Source organism: Morus notabilis, unplaced genomic scaffold (genome assembly GCF_000414095.1).
Source record: "Morus notabilis unplaced genomic scaffold, ASM41409v2 Scaffold841, whole genome shotgun sequence".
Taxonomy (NCBI): domain Eukaryota; kingdom Viridiplantae; phylum Streptophyta; class Magnoliopsida; order Rosales; family Moraceae; genus Morus; species Morus notabilis.
Window position 1 is genome coordinate 81590 of NW_010358201.1, and position 13575 is coordinate 95164.

A 13575-nucleotide genomic window follows, 5' to 3' on the forward strand; every position below is an offset into this window, starting at 1 on the left:
GTCATTTTTTGGGATGTAAAATGTCAAAGTTACCATTCTCATTATTTTACTAAAAACTACTAAATTTAGAAAAAAATTCAAAAAATTATTTTAATTTAAAGCATTATTTTAATTTTTAATTTTTAAATGTTTAAAAAGTTTTTCAGAAGTTTTCTAAATTTATTATTAGTTTTTGGTTAATTAATGAGAATGGTAACTTTGACATTTTACATTCTAAAAAATAACCTTAAGGTACTAAAAAATAATTTTTTAAAACATCGAGGTACTAATTTAACATTACTAAAAATACATGGTGCTAAAAGATAATTATGTTAAAACATAGAGTACCAATATGAAATTTTTCCTAAATTAAATATATCATCTATATCCGTTTATTACATTATTTTTTTATGACAATAAGTGTTTTTGACTTTTTTATCCAAACAAGTTTAAAAGCTCAATATCCATTTATTACATTACTTTTTATAACAAGTATTTTTGACTTTTTTACTCAAATAAATTTAAAAGCTATTCTTAAATATAAAAGTACTATTTCAAACGCTAGATAAACACTATTAAAAAAGCTCAAACTTATGTTAGTCTTTTTCTACTCCTTACAAGAACAAGCAAAATCTATCCCAAACGAACACATATACGTATACCTGACGATCTCTTTATTCATACCCAAACACGTGTCTTGCATGTACACAAAATGATAAAATCATGCACGAGTTCTGTACTACTCTTACCTGTGGATTTGCCTACCCATTAGTACAATACCCACCATGTCCTAACGATCTCGTATGATGTCCATTTATGAGTCCTTACATCACCATTCGTTACCATCTTCTTAGTTTTCGCTTCACAAACCTCCAAAGTTTACGTACCCTCGTTATTTGGTCAGTTATCGTGTTCATTTCTTTCACCGCCTTTAAATTTTTTTTTTCTCTTCCTTGCTTAATGTATCAATAATACTTGATACATATACATAGTCTAACATGACATGAATATATGTCCCATATGCATGACTGCTATATTAGTAGAAGAATTATTGACAACTCCTATCTAGTGCTTGTAATATTACTCAACACATATATTGAACAAAATAGTCAAATATGGTGGAATTCCATGGAGAACTTGATCCTCTGAGCCCCGGAGAAGAAGAAATGGTGGAAGCAGAGCTGGAACGAGAAGAAGGATCGGAAAATATCGGATACGACGAGCTGAAGAGGCGGATATGGAAGGACAGGATGCTAATGCAGAAGCTTAAGGAGAAAGGAAAACACCTCGGAGAAGATCAGACGCAATCGTCGGAGAAAGAAGAGTCGTCGCGCAGGAAGAAAATGGCCAGGGCTCAGGACGCCATACTCAAATATATGGTGAAGATTATGGAGGTTTGCAAAGCACAGGTATTATTGTTCCACACCATTAATAATCAAATGAGAAGCAAATTTTTGGACAGTCATGATCTTCAACTTCTTATATATTAAAAAAAAAAAAAAATCAAACTAGTCATCTATTAGTTCTTACATTAATCACAAAATGACACGCACCAACTGGTCTATGTTTTAGGTTGCACTTTTTTTTTCCCCCACAAATATCCCACCGATAGAGTTTCTTTAAATTATATTTTTTCTTGTTTTGATATGATTATAGTCACATATTGTAGCGTTTAGAAATATGCAATACTATTAAGAGCTCCGTTTAGTTTTTCAGCCGATCATATTTCCTAATAATTCTATGACCTTTTATTTTTATTTTTATTTTTTTTCCTGTCTCTGCAGCGTAGCTATTTTTATCCCTTCCTTTATGTGCTTGAGCTGCATAATTCCTATTTCAAAATTTTCATCAGATTTCATGATCTGTTTTTCTTCGTTTATAGGGCTTCGTCTATGGGATTGTTCCGGAAAAAGGGAAACCGGTCACAGGCTCATCGGACAGCCTCCGAGAATGGTGGAAAGACAAAGTCCGGTTCGACCAGTCCGTTCCGAACGTCATCGCCGATTTCTTACAGCCGGAAATTACCGGTGAAGCTGGCGTGGTGGACCCCACCTCCTGCATGCGGCTCCTTCATGACGTACAGGACACAACTCTGGGGTCCCTCCTCTCCGCTCTGATGCAACACTGCATCCCACCGCAGAGGAGGTTTCCGCTGGAGAAGGGCTTGGCACCACCGTGGTGGCCCACGGGGAGGGAACTCTGGTGGGCGGAGCAGGGGAACACCGCCCAAGAGAACGGCCCTCCTCCGTACAAGAAGCCTCATGATCTAAAAAAAGTGTGGAAAGTCAGCGCGTTGACCGCGGTTATGAAGCACATGTCGCCGGATTTTGATCGGATGAGGAGGTTGGTGAGCCAGTCCAAGTGTTTGCAAGACAAGATGACGGCAAAAGACACCGCGATTTGGTCGAAGATCGTCAACATGGAAGAAGCTATTTCGCTGCTTACGAAGAAATGCCTCACAATCTCATCAACATCAAGCCCACATCAAGATGATCATCATAAAGGCAAGAGAAAGAACGTGTTTGGGCGTACAAGCACCGTAAACACGGCGTCGTTTCTTTGCAAGAACATTCTCTGTCCGCAGAGGGAAATAGGACTCGGCTTTGTGGACAGAAACTCGAGGAGAGATCATGAATCGGAGTGTGTTTACAATGTGGAGAAGGAAAAGATCAGTGACAAAGAAAGTAGTTATAAAGATCAGACGGCTGATATTTCCTTGCAGGAAATTGATCAATTGCTCGTGGCTTCTTTGGCTGATGATCATCATGATAAGGAAGGGTTCGTAAGTGTGTCTGATTGGATGGATATGGAGCTTGCCAAGGAAAATTTTGGTAATAAAATATTCAAGGAAGAAAGTGGAAGCTGGGGAGATATCCTTGAGAGTTTAGACTTGGATGAAGGGTTTAGGATTGAAGGCGAAAGGTCGGGTTCAAATCGAAGCTCGATTTTGCAGGAGATTACACATGATGATGATCAAGATGATCAGCAAAGCTTGAGTGCTTCTGTGTGGGACATGGCATATTAGGAATATATGACGATGAGTGAGAGAAAGAAAAAAGTAAGATGGAAAGAGATGGCTCTTAAAGATCTTATTAGTTACATTTAAAAAGATTTAACTTCTATATCGTTTCCTTTGTTTTCTTGTTTGAAATAACATTGATCGGTTTTTTGGTGTATATATTGAAAACTATTTACTCTCTGTGTCATTTCTCCTCCAATATACTAAATTACTTATAGCTACGAAATCTCTTCAGTTCCGTTCTTCTGTAAAACTTGAATAAAAAGATTGAAAATCTTCCTTTTTTTTCATAATTCAACCTTTTTATTACAATATTGTTTTCTCTCACAAAAATTTAAATTTCAACTTAAATTTTTCACTCGAACCGGTGAAAAAATGGGGCCTTAAAGTTAGTATTTGTTGAATTAATTTTCTGTAATTTCTTTCTAGCTAGTAAATTAACGTTTGAAATAATATAGAATACAAATTATTGAGAGTTTTTGGTTATTTTTAAAAATTTGACCGGTAAAAAAGGATTAAATTTTAGACTTTTTTTTTTTTTTTTTTAAAGAGGGATGTGCATTTTTGTTTTACATTTGCATAATAAACGAGACAAACAAAAGAATAGGGAGGATATTTAAAGTATTTTTCCTATTTTAGCTTTTAGTCATTTAAAATTATTCCACGAAACGTGTATATTATTTTAGGTTGGAAAATGGTATTCATACTTCTATATATGTACATATTCTGATCACTTATTAAAATGGTGGGTCTTACTAGATTGTATTGTATTTGTTCATTTTAATCCCATTGAAATGAATAAGAGTGCTTAGTATTTTAGGAAGCATAACCAAACCATAGAAAATGCTGGATCCGGTCATAGAAAGTAGTAATTGATCAGACTCTTTTTTTTTTTTCTAAGTAGTACTTGATCATGTTCTAGTATGTGTACAAATATATGCATCATTCTTTAATATGTATATTTATATTTATACCTATCATAGATCTAAATATTTAATCAACTTGTCATCACATGCAATTCATATTATTATTTTTAGCGCTCTATATGACCACACGTAGAAGGAAAAGAAACCTGACCCAAGCTCTCGTAGTATCAGGAAGTCCAAAACCAGATAAGCCCAAGTCTTATTTTATACACCAATGAGAAGTATAATTACAGCCTCATAAAAAACAACAATTAGAAAATAGAAGAGAGAACCTGCTAGATTGTCCTGCGCCATTATGCCACCATAAGCGGTGGTATCACCATTCACCTAATTGCGAGACTATTGCTGTGTGACTGACCCTTATCAATGTGTAAGAGCCAACATGTCTCGTAGCCTGGGCTACGCAGCGTTTGAATACATCGCTCACACACACATAAACAAGTTCCAATTTCCTAGGTACTTAATTGATCACAACCTCATCACAACTCAATTCCTTCATCATCATCTATTATATTTAGTAACTTCCTTTCACAAACCTCCAAAGGAATTAAACTTACGTACCACCCCTCTCCGTCGTTACGTTTACTTATCCAAAACCCCACCGCCTTCTCTATATATATATATATATATATTCATCATAATTCTCTCTCTCTCTCTCTCTCTCTCTCTCTCTCTATATATATATATATATGCATGCAACATGTATATATATAAGAACATGACATGCACAAAAATCGAAGTTATATATAAGTTGATCTCCCAAAAGAAAACACATGGTGAAGTTCCATGAAGACCTCGATCCTCCAAGCCTTAGAGAGTTAGAAATAACCAATAAAGAAGAAGGAGAAGATCATGAAGAAGAAGAAGAAGAAGAAGAAGAAGAAGAAGAAGAAGAAGAAGAAGAAGAAGAAGAAGAAGAAGATCATGAAGATATCAGCTACGATAAGCTCAAGAGGCGCATGTGGAAAGATCGGATGCTCATGCAAAAGCTTTACAGAAACAAGCCAAGCGTTGATGGTGCTGATGATCGTGATCACGAAGATCATCATTCACCAGAGTCGTCGACGGCGAGAGAAGTAGCGTCTCGAAGAAAAAAGATAGCAAGAGCACAAGACGCCATACTCAAGTACACGGTGAAGATCATGGAGGTTTGCAAAGCAAAGGGCTTCGTTTATGGGATTGTCACCGAGCAGGGAAAGCCGGTCACCGGCTCATCAAACAGCCTCCGTGGATGGTGGAAGGAAAAGATCAGATTCGACCGAGCCGCCCCCCTCGCAATCTTCGAAAAGCAGTGCTTGCCGCCGGAGAATAGTACTAATATTCTTGAAGGATCCAGTGATGAGATATTAGACCCCATAAGTTCATGCATGCCTCTTCTACAGGATTTGCAAGACACAACTTTGGGGTCAATTCTCTCCACTATGATGGAACACTGTGTGCCTCCACAGAGGACATTTCCTCTCGAGAAGGGGTTGGCCCCACCATGGTGGCCCACAGGGAAGGAGATTTGGTGGGGGGAGCAGGGGATAATTTCTCAAGAACAAGGAGTTCCACCTTATAGGAAACCCCATGCCCTTAAAAAGGTATGGAAAGTTAGCGTCTTGGCTGCTGTGTTGAAACACATGTCACCTGATTTTGACCGTGTGAGAAGGTTGGTCGGACAGTCATTGTGTTTGGAAGGTAAAATGACGGCTAAGGATACTGTACTTTGGTCCAAGGTCGTTAATCAAGAAGAGTTGATCCTTTCCCAACTCACCAAAAAGTGCCTCAAAATCTCAGTTCCTGAGAATAATGATGATGATGATCAAGTTGATCATGTTTCAAAGGGTCCCACTTTGCGTGGCAGTGAGAAGAGGAAGTTTGAGTTTGATCAGTCATCATCATCAGAAGACAAGGTTAGTAGTGATAATAATTCACTACTATATGCCTGCCAAAACAGTCTTTGTTTACAAAGTGAAAAGGGTTTTGGATTTGTGGACAAGAGCTCAAGAAAAGAACACGAGTTATTAAAGCGTGCTTATCGCTTAGAAGAAACAAGCTCAAGAAGTACTGAAGATCAAGAAAGTTGCAAAGGCTCAGATAATTCAGTGGAGAAGGGTGAAAGTGTTAATTACTCGTCAGTTGATGATAATGCAAAAGTTTTTAGTGTGGCTGATTGGTTAAATATGGAGTTAGCAGAAGAAAGTGTCATTAAGAGTGAAGTTAATCATGATGATTTTGTTACTAATTTCGTAGACTATGCTAGCTGGTGGGATGAACTAATGAAGAAAGATGTACTAGCAAATCCGGATGCAGAAATTGGGGTCCAAATGAAAAACGCAAGTTCAAGTGAAATCCCAAGTATAGACATTAATATTAGCCCAAATGATCAAGCTACTTCTATTTGGGATTCGAGATATGAGTGATTAATAATTAGCAAAAAAAGCTCAAAAGGGTAATTCTGAAGTTTTGATTCTGATGTATATCTCTATAGTTTCTGCCTACTAAGATCAGTGTGTTATTGTAAATTAGATATAATTCCTTTATTTCTCTATAAAGGTACTTTAGGACAAAAATGTAGTTCATGTATAGATATGTTGTATTAACATACAAGCATTATGTAATGGTGAAGAAGAGTGAAAACAAGAATATACAATTGGTTGAGGTAGCTATTCTTTTAAATGTATATTAGCTTTAAAAGAAATTATTAATGAGTTAGTCATAGAAACTGTGTCTCTTAGGTATGCAGTCATCAAAGTCCGGTCTTGGAGAAGTGCAAGAATAACCCTTCCTGAATCTGTTGCTTCTTGTTGATCTGTTGGTTCTTACTTCTACCTCCACCGAGAAGACGGAGCACACTGGTCGGTGATCGGAGAATCTTGACTCTCCACGAATGTATGATAGTTGTTCAATGCCATTTCCCCGCCATAATATCCTATCACACCTGAAAAACCAACTTGAAATTATGATAACTAAAGCAAAATATTTTCTTATTTGCATTAATACTGTTATCTTATGCTCATTTTGTGTTGTGTTTGTATTTATTAAGAATATTGAATCTAATGTAAATGAACTAATTATTTATGAAACCATATTCGTAAGATATTAACCCCCCAAATAGGATTTCCAATTATGAGAAGCTCAAATTCAGCTATAGTTGCGAAATTTACCCTTCAAAGAAAAAAAAAATGATCCAAAAAAATGTTCAAGTCTCCTTTAACTTGAAATATTTAATGGTTATGCTGCTTTTGGACGTTAAATAACAATTATATGAGAGCTAAAAAGAGTAAGAAAAGTGATAATTAAAATGTGATAAAACCTAATTTTGAAAAGTTTTCTCAACTATTTTGCATATTGTAGCAATTAAAAAGAGAAAATTAAATACCAAGCAGGTGTTCGACGTTTCTTCTTGGATTTGACTGTTTCGCCTGCGTAAGAGTCGGAATTATGAGAATATTTGTAAGTTGGGGCAAAGAAAATATGTCCCTCCTTGAAACCATCGAATACTCTCTTTGCTTCTCTCTCTATATTCAACTGTAAATGTTACGTCATAAACATTAGCAATCAGAAAGATTGACGAAATCAGTTAGTCATGAGAATGACTTTTCTTGTACACATTCATAGACTCAAATTTTGATGAGCTAAATGTAGGCTGTACAGCACTGATTTGCATGCATATTTGACAAATTTGGTGCTTCTTTCACGACTTTTGTAGCACTGATTTGCATGCATCTTTGATAAAGTTTGGTGCTTATTTCACAACTTTGCCCTTTGAGATGATCCTCAGAAGATTGATTCAAATTTATGTCATCACTTTTAGACTAGTACAAACCTAGCACTATATCAAAGAAACAAATAAAATAAAATAAAAAACCCACTCTGCACATATAGACATACTGATATAACTCTTTTTTGAGTTACAACATTTTTATCGTTCGAACTTTTTAGATTTTGGCAAACTTCCAAAACTTTATTTCAAGACTTTACCCGTCAACTTGCTAAATTATTGCAAATGCCCCATTTTAACTTTTTTTTTCTTTTTTTGGGTTAGGTTTCAGAACAAAATATGGAGATTTGAGTGATTATATGGTTTCGAGTTTGAATTAGGATTTAAGAATTTTTGGTTGGAGATGTGCCCTAAACCTTAAACTTTAAACCCTAATTTGAGAACTTTTGGTTGGAGATGTGCTTTTCCATTTTTAATTTGGTGAGACGTTCGTTGACTTTCTCTCTTGCTAATTTATAGATGTTTAATAAAATGGGCCTAATTGCAAAAATTTTACAAGTTTAAGAGATAAAGTTCCAAAATTAAAAAGAGTTTTGAGATAAATTGTCAAACCCGAAAAAGTTTGGGGTGAGAAAAGTACTAAAAACTCTCTATTTTACGTGTGAAAGAAATAAACCTGATCCTTCTCTAAGAGGGTATCCCAGTCATTGTCCTCCAACAAAACCAATGCTTTATCGTAGCTCAAAGACACCCGATAATTCAAATCTCCCAACCAAATTACTCGGCTGCAGTTTGTGAAAAAAAAGGGACAAAAACACAAGTTACTATATCTATACTGATATATATCAAAATAACTATGGAGCTAAAAATTTAAGGGAAAAGACAAATTCTAGAGAACTGACATACTCGTGCTCAGTTATTCTCTCTGGGGCACGGCAATTTGGATTCTTGCAAATCTTTGGAAATTGACTGCTTTTGAGAATCTCAGCCACATCTGCGTTCCTCTTGAGCTCATCACCCTCTTTCTCACCAGAAGCCAAGTGACTGCAAACAAAGCAGAAGCTTGTTTGGTGCAATGACATGCTTATTGATATGCATCCCTGCATAAACACACGAGTCAAACAAAAAAAGAAAAGCTTCACCACTTAACTAATCTTTTTCATAATGAAAAAAGGGATTATTGGTATTATCACACCCCCACCCAACGCCTGTAGAAAAAATTAACTAGTCTTACCAATAAAATGGTCAAGGACCTAAACATATTCTCCAGCTGTTTCATAACGTTTCGCCGGTCCACTATTAGCCCTTCAGAGTACCATAAGTGAGCATTACCACACTTTAAGGCTGGAATATTTTATTATTATTATTATTATTATTATTATTTTTGAGGATGTGGGGATTTTAACACTGGATTGTGAATTAAGGAGACTTAGGCTCTGTTTATTTCACCGATTATAATTTGTTACAATAAAAAGTTCTCAGAAACAGTCACGTCTAACTTTTTTGCTACAGTAAAAAGCTCTCACAAAAAATCACATCTCAACTCGAAGAAAAAACTCGAATCAGCGAACTAAATGGACCCTTAGAATAGACATCCTTGTCAGCATACCATCACCACCACAAGTGTTGACCAATTAACTGATTCTAGAATCATTGTTTTAATCATTTTACTTTCATGATTTATCTTAATTTCTACATATTTGGTCATGCCATGTAACAACATTAATTATCTAATTAAGCAAGTATAAACAAAATGTTACATTAGCTTTTCTCGTAAAATACTAATTAGAAGAGGCTAGGTAGCAGGCTCAGAAATAAAGTCCACAAAATTGCATCGGCCTGTAAGTTTAGAATTATTAAACACATCACGATTTTTCTTAGTTTTTTCTTTTGAATGGTTGAAAAACTAATAGTGATCACATTTTTTTTTTCTTTTTGCTAATAAGAAAGGGATATTACCAGTGTCCATGTTACTTACATTTATAGTAGAAATTGATAGACCTACTTTTAGAACAGAAAAGACCTGACTCAATTTTACTTAAACGATAGTGGACCGTCTATTAATTGGGTAAGAATCTTATAGTGGGACTTTGGAGTATAAAATCTTGAACCCATCATAAAAAGAGAATAAAAAAGACATTCTAAGCATTGTACACTCCATTAGTGGCTAATAGTGATCAATATAACAAATGATATTATATCAATTTTTTAAGGTTTTCAGATATATATACCTTGTTACCGAGGCAACCCATTATTCCTCTTCCTACAGAGGAGACTCTTAGATGACCAATATGAGGGATCAAATCGCTCCTCGCCCAAACTGATAGGAAAAGCCCCACCATCTGTTTGCTCGTTATTAGGCGGTAACACTTGTCTGTCGGCGAAGGGAGATCATCAGAGGAAGGTATTTCCGCAATTGCAAAGAACTCATCCACATCCACACAGCTTCCATATCTAGGACTTTGATGAGCATCAGATATTCCTGAGACCTCTAACTCACTAACAGGATATTCAATAAGCTTTCTCAGTCTCCGCGGCCTTTCCTGCGACGGAAAGTCTTCGGGGCAGTTGCAAGCCTTGAGAAGTCTGCTATCCGCCCGCAAACTTCTGCTGAGCACTTTGAGAGAAGGCTTTTGGAAGAAGTGGAGTGCACTGCCCGCTGTAGATTTTGAATCCTTCAAGTTGTTGTTGTGCAAGACATAATTGGAGCCAATAATATTGTTGTTACAATTCCTTGAATCTGAATAGATAGAATCATTCCTAGTTGGTTTATTGAGAGCTTGGTTTATAAGGGCCAGCCATTTTGCTGCAGGCTCATTGTCTTCTATCACAAGAACGTTTCCCGCGTTTAGTGGAACAATTTCCTGAAACCTAGAAAAGAGAACAAAAGAAAGAAATGCAAGAAGTTAGACATTGTACACACACACACACACACACACACATATATATGTATGTGTGTGTAGTGTCTGTATGTTTTAAGAAACACAGAATCAACCTGCGTCTTTCCAAGCCCAAGTACTACCCCACTTTACCCCGTGTCGTAGTGTGTGTGTTTTAAGAAACACAGAATAAACCTGCGTCTTTCCAAGCCCAAGTACTACCCCACTTTACCCCGTGTCGTTTGACTCAGTGATCATTGGCTATGCAAGCATAATTTTCGGTACAAAAGGATGTTACCTAGTGATTTTAATGTTTCTATGTCTTAAACTTCTATATTGATTAATTAATTGTAACATGACGTGACATAGTGTTTTCATATTAATACAAGTTTGAATTGGACCAATGTTCTTACCCTAGAACATATATGTCAGAAGAGCCCTCCACTTGCAAGAAATCTTCAAGGTTCAGGCCATTATGGGGCGTCTTTCCTCCAACATTCCACGTCGCGACGAACACCCTGAAACCCCAACTAGCTAGTATTCAGAGCACTGTTATAAGGGACAATATACAACGCATGACCTAATTATCAAAAGCAATATCAAGAGTGCTATCATTTCATACAAGTTAATTAGTTGTGCATGGCAAGAAATTCCTACCGGAATTCTTTGATTTCCGTTGCCGGCGGATCCATAGAACGTTCGAAGTTGGACAGGTTTAGGCCTTCGATGTTACCCGAATTCGTCTGTCTTTCTGAGAATAGAGACAACAAATTAAATATAGATAAAGTGACATTATTCTATTCAGTTCTCCTAAAGTCTAGCTGAATTGACATTTTTAATCTTAGGCCTCAGCATCAATGTGAAACGAGAAAAATCTTTTGTTTTGTGCATTGATTTCTTCCCATTGAAAAATGTTTACATATTTCCGTTGGCAAAAAATCATCACACATTGAGGTTAGGTAAGCTACCAATATAATTGAAGGGATAAGAGGAAGACTTATGATATAGAATCTAGATTATGCATCAGTACGTGGCCATGTACCCATCAAACATATTCGATATGAAAATGACCCCCCAAAAAAATTATCATAATAATAAGTTTTTTTTTTTTTTTTTTTCAAAGATCATATCAATGTTATTTTTTTTTTTTCATATCTTGATGTAACCGGATTTTATAATATAAATTTATACTGTGCACGTACGTGAAAAACACACATTTGCATATTGTATCGAAAAAACAAGGGATTTATACCTGAAAAACTTTTCGCTCTGGGAGGGGCATCTTGTAGAACGAAATCTTTTCCCCTAGATGCAATCATTTTGTCTAGATCTACAACAAAAAGGGGGAAAAAAATACAAAAGATTTATATCATTTTACAGGAACTATCAGAGATAAACTCCTTTATAATTAATAACAACCTCAAAAAAGATCGGAAAAAATAAAAAATACAAAATAAAGGATTACCAAGATTGTGAATTGCATCCGATCCACCAGATTTAGTCAAATCATCCAAGCCTCCTCGTCCAGATAGCTTTGAACCAAAAAGCCTAGGAATTATGGACTTTAAGGGACGGGAAAATCTAATTAGTCATGAATTAAAAGCAATAATTCTATGTAGACATTCCAAGACAGTATTACAATAACCACAATGCAAATATTCCAATAACCACAATGCAAATATTCCAATAACCACAGTGCAATTAAAGTAACCAAAAATAAAAGGAAAACAAAGAAGGAAAATGCGTACCTTCTTTTTCTTTTCACCCTTGATGGAGTTATCAGGGGTGGTGGGCGTGGAAGGCGCCGAGGAGGAGGCGGAGGCGATGGTGTCTGCTTTGGCCATTGAGAAAGAAAATCCATTCGGGGAAGACATTCATTCATTAAATAAAATTCTCTAAGCTCGTAATGAAAACTGACTTTCAATGTCATTAATTAGGTGGAGGACATTCATATGTTGTGGACGTTTTCTTTGTTTTTATTTTAGGACAACGTATACACATTTCTGGGTCTTATCTGTTTATGCGTGCTTCCTTTTTCGATAATGTTCTTCATATGTTTCTTTCGTTTGTGTTAATGCTTGTTGTTTGTTTTTTTTAAAACAAAAATTTTGTTTATCTGTTTAATTTTCTTGTGTTTCTGTTTGGGAGGATGAGATATTGGCGCCAAAGGTTTCGGGGGAGCAGAAACCGTTTATTAGTCACACAAACACTTCACAACCCAAACCCAACTGCAGACAACAAATATCATTATTTTCTCCTTCCATTAAAATTGAAACGACTAAACCGACCTTATAATATACACACACACTTACATATATATACACACATATATATATAGATATAGACGTATTTTGTCCCGCATATCTGGCACAAGCTAGACTCTCCCTTTTTTTTTATATATATATATATATATACGTATTTTGTCCCGCATATCTGGCACAAGCTAGACTCTCCCTTTTTTTTTTTTAGGAACTCTCCTTTTTTTCAAATACCCTTTAACTCGAACTTGGATGTTCCTTTAATGAAAATGGCAGTTATTCTTTTCTTTTCTTTTCATTTCACGTCCAGATATGTTTTTTCTATTTTTCTATTCCCTAAATTGTCTCTCCAATTATTATTTATCGTGTCATATAAATATAACCATCTGAGCGCATTAGAAGAAACTTACTGTTAAAACATTTAAACAATTAATGAGGTTTCAAAAATTGATTGAAAGGACAACAAAAGTGACAAAAAAATGGAACATTAAATCTGAACTCGTATTATAAATAAAGATGTCTACATATAAATGTGGATCGAGTTATGATTTCCTGTTTTATTTTATCTTTTATGTATTTATTTTTGCCGTTTTTATGTGCTTTGTATGATTTCTTTTTATTAGATTTCTAGTTTCTAAATTAATAGGTTAGACGTATAAAACTTAACAAACACAACGAATTCGTCATGGTATCAGACAAAAGAACCTATACCAAAGATGGGATAATCTCAAAAGAGCACAACATTGTTTTCTTGTGGATTCTTTGGCACTAAGCAATTCGTTTTATATCATGATCGATATCTAGGGAA

At 35.5% G+C, this 13575-nt stretch overlaps 3 protein-coding genes across 3 annotated transcripts; 2 read left to right on the plus strand and 1 right to left on the minus strand.

The window, feature by feature from the left end:
* The first annotated feature begins 1094 nt into the window (after positions 1 to 1094).
* LOC21399635 (putative ETHYLENE INSENSITIVE 3-like 4 protein) lies at positions 1095 to 3004 on the plus strand. The gene is made up of 2 exons (XM_010092240.1): positions 1095 to 1388; positions 1862 to 3004. The coding sequence occupies exons 1-2, from the start codon at positions 1095 to 1097 to the stop codon at positions 3002 to 3004; spliced, it is 1437 nt and encodes a 478-aa protein (XP_010090542.1).
* A 1795-nt stretch (positions 3005 to 4799) lies between these two features.
* On the plus strand, positions 4800 to 6329 carry LOC21399636 (putative ETHYLENE INSENSITIVE 3-like 4 protein; the record flags this gene model as incomplete). The annotated part of the gene is made up of 1 exon (XM_010092241.2): positions 4800 to 6329. A coding segment is annotated over one exon (1530 nt), but the record flags the coding sequence as incomplete, so codon positions are not given.
* Positions 6330 to 6618: 289 nt separating this feature from the next.
* Positions 6619 to 12353, minus strand: LOC21399637 (type I inositol polyphosphate 5-phosphatase 5). The gene is made up of 10 exons (XM_010092242.1): positions 12258 to 12353; positions 11975 to 12071; positions 11762 to 11839; positions 11167 to 11260; positions 10923 to 11027; positions 9862 to 10501; positions 8537 to 8730; positions 8307 to 8415; positions 7289 to 7437; positions 6619 to 6847 (listed from the first exon to the last, which is right to left on the minus strand). Exons 1-10 carry the CDS (start codon positions 12351 to 12353, stop codon positions 6619 to 6621), a joined length of 1791 nt encoding a protein of 596 aa, XP_010090544.1.
* Between the last annotated feature and the right edge of the window lie 1222 nt (positions 12354 to 13575).

Bases quoted from the DNA above. Each gene is read 5' to 3' on its own strand.
- LOC21399635 (XM_010092240.1), top strand. From the start codon at position 1,095: ATGGTGGAATTCCATGGAGAACTTGATCCTCTGAGCCCCGGAGAAGAA. The intron at 1,389-1,861 runs GTATTATTGTTC...CTTCGTTTATAG, and splicing joins TGGAGGTTTGCAAAGCACAG to GGCTTCGTCTATGGGATTGT.
- LOC21399637 (XM_010092242.1), bottom strand. From the start codon at position 12,353: ATGGCCAAAGCAGACACCATCGCCTCCGCCTCCTCCTCGGCGCCTTCC. The intron at 11,261-11,761 runs GTATAAATCCCT...CTCTATTCTCAG, and splicing joins CAGAGCGAAAAGTTTTTCAG to AAAGACAGACGAATTCGGGT. The intron at 7,438-8,306 runs GTTTATTTCTTT...TAACATTTACAG, and splicing joins CCCTCTTAGAGAAGGATCAG to TTGAATATAGAGAGAGAAGC.